Source organism: Diadema setosum, chromosome 4 (assembly GCF_964275005.1).
Source record: "Diadema setosum chromosome 4, eeDiaSeto1, whole genome shotgun sequence".
Classification (NCBI taxonomy): Eukaryota; Metazoa; Echinodermata; class Echinoidea; order Diadematoida; family Diadematidae; genus Diadema; species Diadema setosum.
In genome coordinates this window covers 30,308,476-30,327,593 of record NC_092688.1, presented here as the reverse complement: position 1 = coordinate 30,327,593, position 19,118 = coordinate 30,308,476, and the positions used below count along the sequence as shown (strand labels likewise).

Here is a 19,118-nt window from a genome sequence, read left to right as displayed (position 1 = left end):
GCTCCTCTTTAATTTTGGTTAAAACAAAAAAGAAAAAGAAACAAAATGGTGGGGGGGGGGGGGCGTGCGCTCCCTTTTAATTTTGTAAAGGCGCCCCTCCTTACGGAATTGCTGGATCCGTCCCTGTTTTTTACAAGTCACTCCCCGTCCCCTTGCCTTACTCCAAGGTGCTAGCCGCTGAGTGTGATTTATCCCTGAAGTTGAAGCTATGATCTGTACTGTACATTGGATATTGTTAGCCTTATCTAATGGTGTCGATACTGTTATGAGGGGACATGATTGTTTCACAAATGAATGATACAATGACAGTATGAAAGTAAACATGATAGTGCGCTAAATATATCAACTGAATCCGACTCACATGAGACTCAGCCTTTGCCAAACATTTTGTTGTGGGTTTTGTTTGTACGGCAAGAGGAAACAATAGTATAACTGTAAAAAAAAAAAGAAAAAAAAAGATGGACGTTAAGGGGCCAATCAATACTTCAGTGTCATTCAACTGATGTTGGCTACCTCATAACTTTTTCAGTGAACAGTAACTGTATAATCCCACCTTCTCGGAGCATGACGACAACATTCAGCACACTTTCCACGGATTAGAACTATACTCCCTCCCACAACCCCCGAAGAACCGCCCGACCTAACAGGTTTTCAAGGCGGATCTTCACCAAACTTGGCAAGTCAGGAATCCGTAGGGAGATAGGATCGGGGGGGGGGGGGGGATGTACCCCCTCGGGGCTTGGGGGCAAATTGGGGTCCAATTTTCACATTTAGGACTTCTTGAAAACGCATGGTCAATAAATTTTCAACCAAACTTGGCCACAGGAATTACAGCTAATAGTAATAATTTACATGGCAGAATATGTTTTCATACAATACCATGGGGACCATGCATGACCCATCGGGCCCCCAGCAGAGAACCCCCAGATTCTCCATATTAGAGATTTAAAAAAGATCTGTAACACCAGAAATACTATGAGGAAATATATTAGTGAGTTTACTTACTTCTAATCACTTGAGTTTTATGACAATGTATCATAAGATGCTACAATCATTGTACATTCCATTCTTTTGATCCCACATAGCTATACGCACCTTAATTTCTGTTACAAAAAAAAAAAAAAACAATGATGTCTCCATGTTCTTATCGAAAAATGAAATAAAAATTGAAATTGAATTCAATTTAATTGAGTGTTACTTTCAAGTTTGTTTATGACAGGGGTGGTCCCCATTTGGGCCGGGACCAAACTGTGGGACCAATTTTCCACATAGGCCTATTGATCTTCTTGAAAAAACATATGGTCAAATATTTTACAGACTTGACATGTATTTATATCGCCAGTGTGACAAAATATATACGAATGGATACCACATTCCCTAGGATGCTTCCATCCCCCCCCCCTCCCCGTTTGCTATTTAGATGATTAATATACATAGTCTGCAAGAGTGCGTGAAAGGTGAACCTGGGAGACTCACCATCAGGTGAGTGTATGGCAGACCAGACCGGGCCACTGAGTTTGTTGTTGAATTAATCGTGTCTTGATATAACAAAACGAGAAGACAGTTCCAATAATAATCTATCAAATGGATAACTAAAAACCTAATATTAGAATAGATTAATCAAACTGATATCACAGGTACTGATAACATTACCATATGTGAGTGTGTATATAAATACGTGACATTAAAGGGGGGGGGGGGAGGAAAATTAGACACAGATCAAACAATGACAAGATCCGGGAGACTGTCTTATGTACTCCACAATCATGATGAACGAAAATTCTAGTCACATGTGTCTTGGCATTAATTTGGTATAGTTAGTGAGGGCACGGTGTGTCTGTGATATACGATAGATAGACTCACCCGTTGTCGGTTCAGAGGATGCGGAAGTATAGGTTAGATATGGGCCTACGTCTCTGGGCAATATTTATTACATTGGGTACACGAGATATTCGTCATTTATTTAAGAGTTATAGCTTTCGGTCATCAATAGAGAAATGGATCGACTATTTATTTATAAGAGAAAGTGTTCATCGTTTGCGTGTATTATTTAAAGTACGCTTTCAGTCCACCTCCATGTTGGTGCAAATCTAAAGAAAATCCAAATATCGAAATAATAAACGTTTCGGCAAAATCTGACGTTATAGGGATGATTATGGTTTTGGTTGAGATGGGGGATTTAAGTCTTTAACTGCGTGATACCAATTAGAAATCACTTACATGAAATATCAAAGAGCATACAAGTTCTAAGAGGAATTCAATGTTTATTTGATGAAAATCGGTTTGGAATGGCTGAGATATCCAAAAACAAAGTAAAACAAAGTGGTAATACAATAAAAAGTGGGTTCCACTTTCTATCAGGACAATTTTTTGTTGCTTTTAAATATCTCAGTCATTTCAAAACCGATTTTATCAAAGTAACTTTTAACTCCTCTTAGAACTATGTGCTCTTTAAAATTTCATATAAGTGGTCTCTAAAATTTCATATAAGTGGTTTCTACTCGCAAGAATCTGAATCCCCTTCTTAGCCAAAACTATCCATCCCTCTAGGCAAGAAAGTTTCAAAACAAGTTTCAAATGTCTTTAGAACAGTGACTCGCAACACAACACCCAAATAATGAAGAACTGATACGTGGCATTGTGATAAATAAGTTTCCAATTGACCAGCACTCAGATCTTCCCCAACACATAAAACAAGGGCAAAAAGTTTGTATCATTCGCATTCATAGTTGCGCTGACCTTGTAATGTTGTATAGCTCTAAATATTTATTCTAAAAACTTTAACAATACGCCTATATCACTGTTTCATTTTGGATGTTACACTTTAAGATTCAATTTGTTAACATCTTATGTCCGATTTTAATGAAAATGCGACTTTTTTTCCCTATTTTTTAGTCAATCAACAATACGTGCCATTGCATTTTGTTTTTGCTTTCTGATCCAAGTATGTAACAACATTCTGAGATGAGCAAGATTTAATCGTGAATGAATTCAAACGAAACTATCTACATATTAACATAGATACCCATTTCATTAACCTCTCAACTGGCAGGTTTGTTTGTTTGTTTGTTTCACTATATAAAAAAGTGAGAGTAGTCTACCACCTCCGGACCACTTTCAGCATGATACTCGGTATAGGTGCCTATTGCCAACTGTTATTAAAAACATCTCAGGGAAAACATGATACCATAACTCAAGCACTACCATAATTATATATGATGGAAATTTAAGTTGACCTGCGATGTTTGCAATTAATCTCATTTATGCAACCAAGGATGATGAAGACGGCAGGTCATTATTCGTTTAGAACTATATATACCCCTGGGCAATTACCCCAGACCCTTCCCCTACTGACTCTAACCCCAGCCCTAATCCTATAACCCTAAACCTAATCCTTAACCCTAATCCTTACTCTAACTTAATTATCTCTAACCGGTATATTTTAGCCGGGGGTAATTGTCCTCCGAGGTAATTTCCCTGATACGCATTATTCATCTCGCAATGGGTAACACTCAGTTTCAACCTCTCTCTGATGTGAATCGACGCGAGTTGGCGCCACTTCTGCAAGGTTCCCCAGCTAGTGATATCATTCTGATCTTGGACATGTAGTCATTTTCCAGCTTCTGTTCGCTGATGCTTTGTTGTTTATTTGTAAACTAGTCAATGTTTTCACATAACAGGTTTGTTGCCTGAGGCGGTTTTTAAATTACTCAGAATGAATAGGCCTATAGCTACCCTGTCCAGTCAAGTGTCTTGTCATCCCACAAGATGGAAGAGGTTTCAGTAGGTATCCCGAAGGTGCACCACCCCTCTCTTTCAAAGGGGAAATGTTAAGTTCCTCATACGTTTTTTCTGTTCATTCCCTTTAATACTAAATATGGTATAGTAGGCTTTTGTATGTTGAGATCTATAACTGATATTTTTGTACATTATCTACGGAAATTCTTATTGCTTATGTCTCATCGGCATCCCATCGGTAATTGCAATTTTGCACAAAATGATCTTTGTGTTGCAGTTCGCACTTCTCTTTCACGGCTGTGATGTGCATGCACGCTGTGAGCATGCAGACTCGCTAGCGCAGCTAGCTTGCAAGCTTGCAAGCTTGCAAAGAGTACTAGCCAAAGAGATTATACACATTGTACCTATAATCTCTTTGGTACTAGCAGGGAGGTGGAGGAGGCGCACGCAGTGGCGCACTGCGTGCGCCTCTATACTCTTTGCTAGCTAGCCATCTTGCTAGCTTCGATCGCGAGATCGCCTCTAGCTAGCTAGCTAGCTAGTTATAGCTCTTTGGTTCGCATAATGTACCGTACACCACGACTGACTACAGACACGTTACTGATCCGAAGTATGACTTTCTGTATCTCCTGAAATACCAAATCAAAAATCTGGAACTTATGGCAGTCGGGCCTGTTGTGTCGCCTGCAGCTTTCCAGGCGATGCAAAATGTCGACATTGACGCTATTGTTGAGCTAGAAGAGAAAAAACTTCGCGTTCTTCTGCCTTGCCTTGTCCGAATGTCACTGTGCGCACCGCTGGACACGAGCGAGGCCTGGGTGCAGGGACGCAAGAAGTTACTGCGAGTGCTCTCGGGGCTGGAGGTGGTGAATTCGATCGTTGCTCTGCTGTCCGTGGATTTCAGCACCCTGGAGCAGGACGCACTGAAGGAAGCTCGAATGAGGTATGGCCAATGGGTAAACGGTTACGAGTACAGTAGATGGTGGTAGACGTGAACTCGCGGGATCGGGATCTACTCAGTATATATCCCCAACGTGTTGACCTCTACGTTTTTACATTGGCATTTTTGTCTGATACAAAAGAACACGACGTAATCTATCCTACTAAAGCTCTACGTCTACTAGAAAAAAGCAACAACAACAACAAAAAAAAAAAAAACATCTTGCGACATCACCGCAGCTCAGGCACGTCAGGGCATTATTAATCATGTTAATAGTAGTTAATAGATTTAATAAACATGGATAAACGTTAACGGGAATTCAAGTAACACATTTAAACTTCTTTTAGAAAACAGGGGGAATAACCCCGGGCTGGAAGTTCAACATAGTTCTATGTCAGCAACAAGTTGAGGATGAGGGAATGCTGATTAATTTTGAAATGAAAACTATACAGCTGGCTGTACACAAGTGTCACAATGTCGCTGTACACAAGTGTCACAACAAGCTTTGCACGGCGTCTGGTAGGGCTAAGGCCAGTAAGGGAATGTGTACTGTTAATTATGATAATAATGTAAACCCCCCCCCCCCCCCCAAAAAAAAAAAACAAAACAAAACAAACGAAAAAAAGAGAAGATATTTTGTGGAATTCACTTTAGATTTTATTTATTATTATTATTTTTTAGGTCACTTTATTGTCATGCAGCCACTGCGGGAATGATTTGCTGCATAGATACAAGATTACAAACTAAAAAATGGTATAAACTACAGGCAAGATCATGTTGCTGGTATTGGCTCTACCTGAGGCTGTAGGGTTATGGCTTTGCACGTAACAAGACTTAGGGTATATTTCAGAAATTGAAAGGGCGCCCGGGGGGCAATATATTGTGCACACGGCCCTAATCAAGCAGTGTGTGCGAATTTGAGTACCTATCAGGCACCGCGGGTTTGACAGCATGTCTTCCGGTACTGTACTGCGTGTATTGTGTGTGAGATTTGGCATTGGGATGCAGTGTGTGTACACCGTATGTGTCAGCCTGTGTTTGCGTGATGAAAGCACTTAGGGTACGCCACATGGTTGCTCTAATGCCCTTCCCTGTGCCCGCGGCGAGGCGTGATCGAGCGCGAGCGGAGACAAACAGGGTGCTGGGCATACTGTATCGATCTAGAACCCTGCTAGTTGGCACACAAACGGAACACAAAGAGTGGTAAACTTTCGTCCTTCAATCATGATTTTAAATGAATGAATGCTGAGTTAAATCTTAAGCAGGGAATCACTAGTTAATCCATTGAAGAGGACATATGTCCACTTGCGGCCAACCTTAGCAAAATTATTCTGTGAAATAATCATGACAAACCCCAAAATCTTATCCCGATTCGTCAGTCTGTTAGTGTTTATATCATCTACAGAGTTACCATTTTACTAGCCCGACCAACCAGAGCAGAGACAGACGCCGTGCAAGCGATATCGCGATCTCACAGTGTTTGATTTGCTAGCTCCGCAGAAGCACAGTAAGGCGGGCTTTCAGTGACCTTATCACTTGTCAAACGGTGTTCCATGCAGCAAGAAAAGCTCGCCAGCTGCTCAACAGTGCATGGTGGTTCACGGGATATCACCTTGGTATATGGCGAATGAGGTACTGATAATATAGGGCTGTAAAGTGCACAAAATGCCGAAAGGGGTTCTGGTACCAGTAGTATTACAGTACATCATGGTTATGTCAACTAATGTAACATCAGATATTGCGTCTAGCATGTTTTTGTTCCCAACATTTGTGTATTGTGTTGATTTTTAAAGGCAAAAGCTTGGTGATGTGGAGAATCATCTAACTGCTCACATCCAGCATGGTTTGGCCCTGGAGTTTGAGAAGAGTGACTCTGCCAGGAGACTGCGATTGCTCATCAGTGAAGTTCTCTTCATTTCAAGTCAGGTATGCTGCAAGAAGACATTGTTAATGTCCAGCTAATACTAAAGTAACCAGCAATTTTCACAGATAATAGATCAATCCAGAGACCATTTTATGAAATCATTTGTAGGAAGAACATGCAGGTAAAACTCTCTTTTAAAGGATAAATGCATTAAACATGGAACAGTCGTAATGACTTTACTAACACTTACTGAGCCTTCATTGCTTATTAGCACATATATCTTGACTCTTAAATGTCAGTGAACAAAGATTATCTAGTCCCCTTCATCCCTTTTGCATCACCTGTGGCTTCATGCACTATAAATGTGGCATGTGGCATTGTTACTTGTACATTTGTAAGTGGACTGTCCTAAATTTACGATAAGTCCATGCATAAGGCACATACATGAAAAGGGATGTATAATGTATGCCAAGGGTGTACACAGTCTTGAAGTGAGATGCTGGGAAACCAAGCCCACTAAAGAGGGTTTAAGTCTGGCACTAAAATTACAAAGGTAAAGCATGCCTGCATTCAGTCTATACCAAGAGTACCACAAGTCTCAATTGGCATAGATATAATTTTTTTCATTTTTGGTATTTTTTAAATCTCTAGATGAAATAACAATGAATATTTTTGAATATACATTTATATAACATTTTTGATATTTTTTTTTTAAGTCTAGATGAAATAACAATATTTTGCTATGTCATTGGTACAGAGTCATGCAAATCTCATTCACACAATCCAATTGAAATGCAAAAATTTGGATTAAAGTTAACAGTATAAATGTGTTTTAAATACGTAAATTTGTGAATATGCATATCTTTACATTGTATGTGTAATTTTTTTCTTCTTTTTTTTCCCCCTTCAAGGGATGACAATTTTTATGACTTGTAACAAATATCCTCTGCATTTTGGACATAATGCAAGTTCTCACACACAAAAATGAATATGCATACCAGGTTACAGGTATTTAGGAGGCAGATTCGCGTGCAAGTTGCTTAAACAGAATTTTTGTCATAAACAGTGGCAGGGTAGCCTACATTGTAAGATCATTCTGGACTGATACCTTTGCCTTGAGTTACATCCACATTTCTAGCCAAACTTCCAGTACAGTAAGTGTCATGTCTCTCTCTTTGCTTGTGATACACAGATCAAAGAGCCCACTGACTTTGCCACCAGATCCTGTGAGCTGTTTGAAAATGAGGTCTACCAAGAGGAGGTATCAGATGTGATCTGCATTGCACAAGCAGGTATGCTAATCAGATTCTTCACACTTTCCCAGACTTGGAACTAACTGATCTCTAGGGGGACACAGTATTTTCCTCTCTTTGAGCAGGATGGACATCAAAATTGTATTTGTTATGCCATGCTGTGTTACAAACAAACAAAGCTACTGTTTGCATCTAGCTATGATATTACTTCAAGACCTCCTATCTGAAATTTTGGTGAAAATGACTATTTCTTATTAATGGTCGGATTATCAGTTAAGTGATGTCCTGTCCAAATCCTAGCTGTCTAACTCTAACCCCCAAAATAAAGCCACCAAGGCATGGCAGAGGAAAGGCTCTCCCATTTGATGCAGTGATTTGGCTGCGATGTTTTTTGCTCTCCTGAACATTTGACATTTTGTAGATATGAGGTCTTGTCACCCCAGCGATGATATGTGCTTCTGAATTGGCATTGCTACAAGCATTATCTTGTGCTGTATTCTAAATTCTTCCAAAGCAGGTTGTGTGCTTGTATGAGTGTTCATGTTTCATGGTGTCTTTATTGTTCATGATCTTTAGATTCTTAAACGAGGAGGCCCCTGTAGGCTGGGGTGGTAGAATAAGCCTACTGTATCCATGCATGTCGTAAGAGGCAACTAAAATTGACAGTCTGTTTGCCGTGGACTGCAACCCGTGTCGGTGGAGAAGGGGATCCTGGTGATTGAGTGGAAGGTATAGCTGTGGCATACCCAAAGCAACACATCACTTTGGCCCTGGATTCACCTAGTCGGAGGTTTTACAGGCCTGGGTAAAACCAATCGGCTGGTGGTGTTTAGCCCTTAGACATTTTGTAATATTGTTCATGAAGTGAGCTCTATCTATCTTTGGCTCGTGAGCTATAGAGTTGTGGCATTGCTACTGTTTTAATATTTTGGACAACATGTCTAAGAAGGCAACTGCTTAATCAGGTCAATCGGGTTAAGCCCTGGTTTGCCCCGAGTATATCGCTGTTGTATCTCTGGTGCCATTGTGAGTGGTATGCCTCACATATAATGGCACCCCCTTGTTGGGCTCCGTGGTGGGTGGGGAGCAATAGTGATGAATTGTAATCATTTTAATATGGATACTTCAAACTCAAACCAGCCAAAGAAAAGGAAAGGTAGTGATTCTGACCCTGACCCTGGTCCAGGGTCATTTCCTCGTTTTTTGTTGATCCAAAGCAAAGATCTGGATCATCCACTCAGGTTGTCCCCCTTTGCGATCAGTAAAGGGGTTGAGGCTTCTGTGGGTACAGCCAGATTGGTTAAATGGTTGAGATCGGGTGACATACTTGTAGAGGTAGACCGCCCAAGTCAGGCAAAGAATTTGCTTTCACTTGAACGTTTCGTGAACATCCAAGTTAAAGTCTCACCTCACAGGACACTGAACTCATGTAAAGGAGTAATACGATGCCCCGAATTAAGGGATTGTAGTGAGGAGGATATTGTGCAGGAGCTGGCAGATCAACAGGTGACCGGTGCACACTGTAAATCAAAATAGAACAAAGCGACCCGCAAACACAATCTTCCTAACCTTTAAAGGAGAAGTCCGGACGATTTTGAATAAATATCGCCATAATCTACATAAATCAAGGACAATAATGCCTAAGTTTCATTGAAAAAAACCCTCCCAACTCATCACAATCGATTTTTTAGCATCACCAATTTTGAATCGTAACTGTTCAATTTCTGTACGGCGGCGAGAAAGATCACGTGATGGTGTGACGTATTAGCATCACATTGCTTTTTGTTTGGAGCGTCAGCTGGCTCGGGGAGCCCTGCTTGAGCAACGGCGATACGGGCCGAGTAAGCGGTAGCATTCCGCGTGGTTCCGGCCACGCAGCGGATGCACGCGGCATGATCTATTGCTTCACTTCGAAAATGCCAATGTGTGAAGCGTTGGGTGTTCTAATAAACCGGGCGATGGCCAGAAGAAGAGTTTTTTGCCATTCTGAACCCAGAAAATGAGCGGGAAAGGTGTGCAAGATGGCTCTCCAATATTTTAATTGACAAGTTTGTCGTCAAGACTTACAAATACTACTCGATGCAGCCTCGTCATACTCCCCACCAGCAGCGTAACTGCAACCAGCAGCCCCATACGCATAGCGTAATGGGGCTGCGCACTGTAGCATTCAGGATCATGATAAGGTAGTATCGCGGATAAATATCAACTTGAAATCAAAAAATTTCTTTAATTTGAAGACTTACCAGTGAAGTTGAAGTATTGACAACAGGCTTTGGGCAACGTTTGGTTCTGCCGATAGTCCCCTTCTGTTCGAATTAATGACTTGATGTGACTCGGTCGAGAGGAACCTGGGAGAGCTACATTGAATTGACGGCCAGCGCATAACCGGAGATGTGTGCGCAAAGAGATGTATCTTTGTGTGTGCGCCTGTGCTGGCCGTCAATAATTCAGTGTAGCTCTCCAAGGTTCCTCTCGACCGAGTCACATTAAGTCATCAATTTGAACAGAAAAGGACCATTGGCAGAACTAAACGTTGCCCAAAGCCTGTTGTCAATACTTTAACTTAACTGTTAAGTCTTCAAATTGAAGAAATATTTCAATTTTAAGTTGATATTTATCCGCGATGCTACCTGATCAATATCCTGAATGCTACAGTACGCAGTCCCATTACGCTATGTGTATGGGGCTGCTGGTCGCAGTTACCGGTGGCGGTACTATGATGAAGCTGGCGCTGGCGTTTCTTCCGTGGTTCAAGTTATACTGTCGTAATTTACCACCGTCAGACATACTCAACAGTCTCGGACAACACGAGAGGCAATAATTCTGAAATTGACAGACTGATTTCAGATTGTTTACACTCAGAAGTAAAAAAAAAAAACGATCACGGATTGTGAGAGCATTTTGCAGCAGCAGACGGTTTGTAAATGTATGCCTGATCACTCTGATGACAACAATATCCAATGAATTGTAAATTATGGGGTGGCAATATTACAATACATATAATATTTCAATAAAATGAAAATGTTATAACATTGCAACTATTTTACCTTAATCTTTGACGGATTTTGTATAGATATGTACCGAAGATTATTTGAATAAAGAAATACAGCATTTGGCAACAGCACTCCTAAAACAGTATACGGACTCCTGCGGTAGAGCCAACTAGGCAGACCTCGGCAGGCATGCAGATACCGCGCCGCAGTCAGCAGTGCAATGGGAGATCGCTGCGTAGCTGGGCTGCACTGGCGGTGCTCTGCTGAGGAAAGTGAGTCTGTGACGTCACGCGCAATGCGTACTAGGACAGATAGTACGAAGGGCTGCTCGCAATGGATTCGAACATGAAGAATTACCTTATTTTAAAAAAAAATCATAGTAAATGTATCTGATGGTCTTTTCTCGTCGGGAAAAGGGTATTAGATTCATGAAATATTGTTCTTTACACGGGAAACGGCTAATAATCGTCCGGACTTCTTCTGTCCCACAGTATGTGAAAGCAGGTTATCTTCTCGTCAGAGTTGAGACTTATATACCGAATCGGTGCTTTAGGTGTCAACGATTTAGCCATTTCCATGGGAACTGTACAAGAAAGGCATGTTGTGAAAAGTGTGGCAAGGAAGACCATGTTGCCACAGACTGTAAGGGCATGGAGAGCTGCGTAAATTGCTCCGGTAATCATGCAGCTAACTCCCGGGCATGTCCTCAGTGGGTTGAAGAGAAAGAAATCCAAAGGATCAAAGCTCTTAATGCTCTTTCGTACCCCGAGGCACGGAAAGTGTACAAGTCCCAACATGCCCAATTGACAGCCTATGCCAAAATCACCAAACAAAACACTGACAAGAATAACCAACGACCAGTAATGAGACAGAGAATGGCAGTAGCCACTCAAACTGACTTAACATGGGTGAACAAAAAAGAACCTGTTTTGATTGAGAAATCAATCAATCCGGACAAACTGCAACCTGAAATGGCAGTAGCCACTCAAACTGACTTAACATGGGTGAACAAAAAAGAACCTGTTTTGATTGAGAAATCAATCAATCCGGACAAACTGCAACCTGAAAAACAGAGTCAACAGAAAACAAAGAAAGTACAGACTTCGACAACAGACACCTGGCGTAGTCGTAGTCTGCCACGTGATCACCCTGGAAAAACAAATTCCAGCACCAATCTGCAAACCAACAAAATAACAGCTAACAAAAATAGAACTCAAAGTGATGTAGTGAATCCGACGTTAATGGATACAATAAAGACAAAGAACAAATTTCAAGTTCTGGAGGATGATGCGATGGATGTCACCAATCACCACGCCTCCTCCAAAAATCAAGGTAGCTCCTAGATCAGATACTACCTGACATGTCGAGTTATAGGAAAGGTAAGGCCGTCGTACAGTGGAATTGCCGTGGGCTTAAAGGGTGTGTACAGTTCTGGTCGAGGTGAGGATTTACCTTTTAACGTTTTGCGAGATATTCAGAAGCCACCCTATGAGATGTCAAAAAGCGTGCAGTTCTAAGGGGTATCAAAAGTTTATTCGATGAAAATCGGTTTTGAAATGGCTGAGATAGATAAAAACAAGGTGAAACAAAGAGATCCTAATAAAGTTGTGGCATGTCGCCTTTTATTATTAGCACTTTTTTGGATATCTCAGCCATTTGAAACCAATTTTCATCAAATAAACGTTGAATCCTTCTTAAAATTACATGCTCTTTCATATTTCATGAGAGGCTTTTCATTATCTCACTTAGGAATGTTCAAAACATGAATCACCACCTCAACCAGTACTATACAGTCCCTTTAAGCCTAACTATGAAGAAATTAAATGTATTTTGTGTGATTATAACCCTTATGTTATGTGTTTACAGGAAATAAAGTGAATTAGATAATACTAGTCAATATACCCGTGGAGTGCCAGAAATCCTCTTTGGGGATTCTCCCAAAATGGTCAAAGTCACTGGGTCAACGGAGGTCAAATAACTGTTTTGCGCTACTCCTTGGTCCGATCTTGGCCAAACTTGCTGGAAGCATAAGTAGGCGTACACCTGGGAATCCCCATATTATGAGTAGGACTACATAGCGCCCTCTATCGGGTGTCTGATTATATTTCTGGGGAATCCCCGTATAAGTAGGCCTACATAGCGCCCTCTATCGGGTGTTTGCTTATTGCAGCTGACGAAGATTAGAAGTTATTTGACCTTTGACCCCAGTGACCTTGACCTTTTCAAAAATGAACCCCTCAAGGGCAATTTCGTGTTCAACCTGCATCCACCCACTAAGTTTGATGGAGATCGGACCAAGGACCTGGGAGGAGTAGAGGAACAAACAGACAGACAGACAGACAGACAGACAAACGTTGCTCAAATTATAGTATGATGATGATTTCATTTCGGGGATATGATTTGTATAGTAAAACTAAAGTTTCTCCGGTGGATCAAAGACGTATTGGAGGTACTTCTATATTAGTTAAGAGGGGAGTCCCACATGAAGCTATAGAGCTCCAGACTCCTCTACAAGCGATGGCAGTGAAGGTAAGCCTTCACTGCACATTTATCATATGTTCCATATATATCCCCCCAAGTTATGATCTCACACAAGCTGTACTAGACAGATTAGTCAACGAGCTTCCAGCACCTTTTTTATTAGTCGGTGATTTTAATGCTCACAGCCCTTTTTGGGGTGCCAAAGATTAAACAGATTTGGAAACATTGTTGAATCAATACTGAATAACTTTGATTTATGTTTTTTAAATGATGATTCTTTTACTTATCTTCATCCGGCCTCCGGTTCCATGACGGCTATTGATCTCTCCATTTGTTCACCAAATATCTTTATGGACTTTCAATGGAAAGTTCATAGTGAACAATGTGGGAGCGATCATTTTCCTATATTCATTGATATTATCAACCAGTTGCCAAAAGAGAGGGTACCAAAATGGCAACTTGAAAAAGCAAATTGGGATACTTTTTTAAATCAGTGCTTGCAAAACATTAATCATGATTCTTTTCAGGATGAAGAAGATCCTTTGACATTGTTTGTTGAAAAATTAGTTAGTATAGCTAGTGACACAATACCCAAGTCTTCCGGTAATGCACACTCTAAACATAACCCATGGTTTAATGCCGAGTGTAAAGAAGCTGTCAAATGCCGCAAAAGGGCATTACGAAAATTCAAAAAATACCCAAGCAGTGAAAATTTATGGAAATACCGTGAAGCACGAGCAAAAGCACGTCATATTATAAAGAAAAACAAACGTCTGTCGTGGAAAAACTATGTCACTAAATTAAATGTCCATACTTCCCTTACTAAAGTGTGGGAAATGGTGAGAAAGATTGCAGGAAAACATTTGAGTGCTTTTGTATCGTTTCTGATTGGATCAGACGGTGTTAAATACACAGAGAAATGTGACATTGTCCAGCTGTTAGCTGATGAAATTGAATACAATTCATCAACTAACCATTACACTCCTGCTTTCCAGATTTATAAAAATCAAGCAGAAAACCAACAACTTAATTTCACATCGAACAATAAAGAGAATTATAATGTTGAATTCAACATGACAGAGCTGAAAAATGCTCTCAATAAATGTCATGATACATCAACAGGTCCAGATGAAATCCATTATCAATTTTTAAAGCATCTTCCAAAAACATCACTTCAGATTTTATTAGACAATCATATTCAACAAAATTTGGAGAACGGGCCATTTGCCGATTCTTGGAAGGAAGCAATCGTTATTCCTATACCAAAACTGGGTAAAGATTTGTCTAAACCAACAAACTTTCGCCCTATTTCCTTAACGAGTTGTCTTTGTAAGTCTATGGAGAGGATGATAAATTTCCAACTGGTGTGGTTGTTGGAAAAGAATGGCATGATATCCAACTTTCAAAGTGGTTTTCGTCACAACCGGAGCACAGCTGACCAATTAATCCGACTTGAATCTTTTATTCGTGATGGTATTATTCGTGGTCATCATGTTGTATCTGTCTTTTTTGATCTTGAAAAGGCCTACGATACCACTTGGAAATACAGTATCATGAGAGACCTGTACAATCTTGGGTTGAGGGGCAGGATGCCCATTTTCATCCAGAATTTCCTCTCAGATCATGTATTCAGAGTTCGCCTTGGGGCGACATTGTCTGAACTACACAATCAGGAAATGGGTGTTCCTCAAGGTAGCATCCTTTCGGTCACCTTGTTTTTGCTGAAGATCAATAGCATTGTGGAAGTTGTCAGTCCAGGGTTTGATAGATCTCTGTTTGTTGATGATTTTTGTATTTCCTGTTCATCTGAGAGTATGTCAACCATAGAAATTTTGTTGCAAAATTGCCTGAACAGAATTGGAATGTGGGCAGATGAGAATGGCTTTCGCTTTTCCAAAACTAAGACTCAAAGTGTGCATTTTTGTAATAAGCGATCTTTACATCCTGATCCTGAAATAAAAATGAATGATACAATCATCCGAGTAGTTCAACAGACAAAATATCTAGGCCTCATTTTTGATAACAAAGTGAACTTTAAAGCTCATATTGATCATGTAAGACAAAAGTGTCAGAAAGTTTTAATTCTTTTGAAGGTTGTTTAAAAAATGAACTGGGGTGCAGATCATGTTGTTCTACTCCGACTTTGCAGGTCATTGGTTCGATCGAAACTGGACTATGGTTGTGCAGTGTATGGCTCTGCCCGTAAGTCTTACCTTGAAAAGTTGAAACCCATTCAGAATCAAGGTCTTAGGCTTTGCTGAGGGGCTTTTCGTACATCTCCTATGGAAAGCCTATATGTTGAGGCTAATGAGCCACCCTTGCATTTAAGGTACGAAAAGCTATCACTACAATATGCCACCAAACTAAAAAATAATCCTCGCAATCCGACGTATACTGGTACTTCCATGCCTCGTTACAGTAATTTCTATACTCTCAAACCATCGGCCATTAAACCGTTTGGTTTCAGAGTCAAAGAAGCTTTGCTACATATACTCAACATAGCCAACATAGCTCCATTTGTAATTCCTAATATACCACCATGGAAGATTGTTGAACCAGTAATTGATTTAACATTGAAGACACTTAAAAAGGACTCTACAAGTGACTTAGTTTTCTTAAATAGATTTGGAGAACTTAAACACAAATATCGAAACTACCGGGCAATTTATACAGATGGCTCTAAAGATGGACACAAGGTTGGTGCAGCATTTTTAAGTAGATCTGAAAAAGGGCAACTTAGAATACCAGACCATTCATCTATCTGGTGAGCTACCGCCTCTGAAAATGGCGCTCGATTTCGCAGAGAATAGTGATGACAGACGCGTTGTTGTTTAAACCGATTCGTTGTCTAGTGTCATGGCTTTACAAGGTAGAACTCATAAACACCCTTACATCGTTCAGCTATTGGAGACTCAGCATAAACTCGCTTGTCTCGGTAAGCAAGTCATTTTTGTTTGGATACCAAGTCATCGAGGAATTTTAGGCAATGAAAAAGTTGACAAGTTAGCAAAAGAAACCCTTAAAGGTAGGGAATACCTTTTACAGACCTCCCAAAATGCAGCAAAACATTAAATATGAACCTCAGGGGACTTGTTTAGGCCACTGCTGAGAAATTTGGAAGTCAACAGTTATCTACAATTTGAATAATGCACAAAACTCAACTACTCAGTAGTTCTGTGTGTCAGCCACACTTAAGCCTTTTTGTTTCAGTCTTCTGTATTTTTTTATCTATAAACACAAATCTAAAAGTTTAAGAGCTGATGTAATAACATATGGAGTGTGTGGCAAGAATGTATATAGAAATGTTTGTAAGTTTTGATGAACTTTCTTCACAAAATATACATGATGGACACACATGCAGTGCATGGGTCTGCAAAGGTAGCCTAGTAATGTACTGGAATTTACAGTGAGCCCCGACAAAAAATTCAATTCAAAATCTAACGGTCAATAAAAATGTACTAAATGTTACCTTCCACTTTCAATACTTTATGGGAGTTTCTAAAATGATACTCTCTTCAACATACCACTGTATTTATACAACTATTCATTTAAGGCATGCAAATGGGATTCCCTACCTTTAATATGGACATAACAGACATCAATAGTAATACCTTACACAGATTTGAAATCTGGACTGATTTTGTACATAAGCAAATGGCAGTCACAGTGGGATGCAAACCTCGATAATAGACTGCGCCAACATCACCCTGTCCCTGTCATTCAACCACCTAATACTCTGCCATTAACAAAACGACGAGAAGATATTGTGTTGACCCGTGCTTGCATTGGTCATTCTCATTTAACACATGCTTATTTATTTGCAGCCGAGAATCCTCCTCGCTGCATATCATATGATTGTTTATTTACGATGAAACACATTCTGCTTGAATGTGTGGAGTTCACTCACATTCGCACAACTTATTACAATGTTCCTGATTTGTTAACTCTATTTAGAGACGTTTCACGTGGAACAATAGTATATAGCTTTTCTAAAAGCTTTTCTAAAAGCTATCAATTTGTTATCAGTTCTAAATACATGTAGGCAACTGTTTGAATCCTAGTCACAACAGGTATACCCTTGGGCAAGGTATCTTATGCTAATTGCCTAGTCTTTCGGAGGAGACTTTAAATTAGTCGGTCCCATGTAAAGGAGAGCCACACCATTTGCATGTTAAAGAACCTCTTCACTTTTCGAAAAGAGTATGGAGTTATCCCGGTGAAATAGTTCACTGTGTTTTTAGTCAATACGTTATATGAATATTATGATTGAGATGCCTATTATTTTTACTGTGCATGTTAAAACTGTATATGAACTTAGATTAAGCTAAACTGTTCAACAATTGAATAACACTAAACGTGTTGATAGTGTCGTTAAGCATATATCAATCAATCAATCTTAAAACGAGGAGCTCTTCTTCAGTTTCTGCAGTGACAATAGAGTTGATGGCAATACTTCAGAATTACATATGTATGTTTTAAAGGGATTGATAGTAACTGATCAGTGGGAATCAGTGGGGATGCTGGGGGATGATTGTTCCAATTCTTGTGGGATTCATTTAAAAGTACATTATATATCTATTGTTGTGTGAAAATTATTTGCTTCAGAACGGTCTCATATTCAAGTAATGTGCAGTTTAATGCCTCGTCAGTGTACAGGCATGCTAACCTGGAAACATTTGAACATTTTAAACTACAAGAAACCCAAACAGAAAAGACCAGAGGATAGTGACCTCAGTTGTATCAACTTACAACTGTAAATGTCCACATGGACTTCTATAGAAATTCTTGCCAATCTGATAATAATTATTAAATAGGCTATTCTACCTTTTCTACCCCTTTCTACACTAACTTTATGTGACTTTGACACTGTCAGAGCTGCCATCTCTGCTACCAATGAACAAGCTAGCTGAAGTACTACTGAGGGTTAAGCTGGGTCCCACAATGCTTTGCCGTTTGGTGGCCAATGTTCCAGACAGCTTTTTCCAAGGTATATATTGTGGCTTCTCACTGTAAGAGACATCGTCTGGTTTCGTTTTGTTAGACTATAAGTATCGGTATGTAGATTAGCTCTTACTGCATTTGCGCAAGTGGTGCTGCAACATACATCAGACAGAACACATAATCTCTTTTCTATAGACCGATTCAAGCGACTGTTCATGGAAGTGCGCCCTCTTAAGGCGACGCCATAACTGGGGGCCAAACAGGCCGGGTCGGCAAGCGCCCCGCGTGCGTGGCAAGGGTGCCAGCGACAGCCAGTGCTTTTACCACCCAGCGCCAGCCGGCCAGCTAGCTATCTCTGGCGCTGGCAGCGATCGACGCATCTGGCTTTGTCTCAACTGTAGTCTACATTTTTTTTTTTTCGCTAGCTGACTAAATATAAATAAAATTAAACAACTTGTACCGACTGTGAGCGAATGGGTAGATGACATACGGCTGTAAAAAACTTGAATTTCAAGGTAAATATCGGTACGATCCGTGAATGTTTGTAGACTCTATTTCTTTAGCGATGACTTTTTAATGGGTACTCGCATGTAAGCCCCGTATATTCACATTTGTGTATACCATCTGTAAGAGAATAAAAACCGCTGGGGAGAATTATTGCTAGGCGCAGGCAGACGACTTGCTAGTAAGCCTAGACTATTGACAAGTTTTCTGATATAATTAGATACAATATGGATGGGTCAATCCACGTCAAATCAACCAATTTTCAGACAATTTGTAACCCGACCCCCTTCAATTTTTTTTTAACCCGCACCAAATGTGCCCCCAAGTGTCTGACGGAAGATTCTGAAATATTTTGTCCCAAGGTCAAACGGTTGCTAAGATACGGCCTCCCTTAGCAACCAATG

The 19,118-nt window shown here is 40.2% G+C and overlaps 1 protein-coding gene across 1 annotated transcript in view; it reads left to right on the top strand.

The window, feature by feature from the left end:
* Nucleotides 1-4,250: 4,250 nt before the first annotated feature.
* Nucleotides 4,251-19,118, top strand: part of LOC140228008 (integrator complex subunit 2-like) — a 46,678-nt gene continuing 31,810 nt past the window's right edge. Inside the window, exons 1-4 of the mRNA XM_072308403.1 lie at nt 4,251-4,681; nt 6,472-6,604; nt 7,735-7,834; nt 18,143-18,256. Of these exons, the coding sequence (XP_072164504.1) occupies nt 4,398-4,681; nt 6,472-6,604; nt 7,735-7,834; nt 18,143-18,256 (631 nt within the window). The 5' untranslated portion in view covers nt 4,251-4,397. The remainder of the gene's footprint in view (nt 4,682-6,471; nt 6,605-7,734; nt 7,835-18,142; nt 18,257-19,118) is intronic.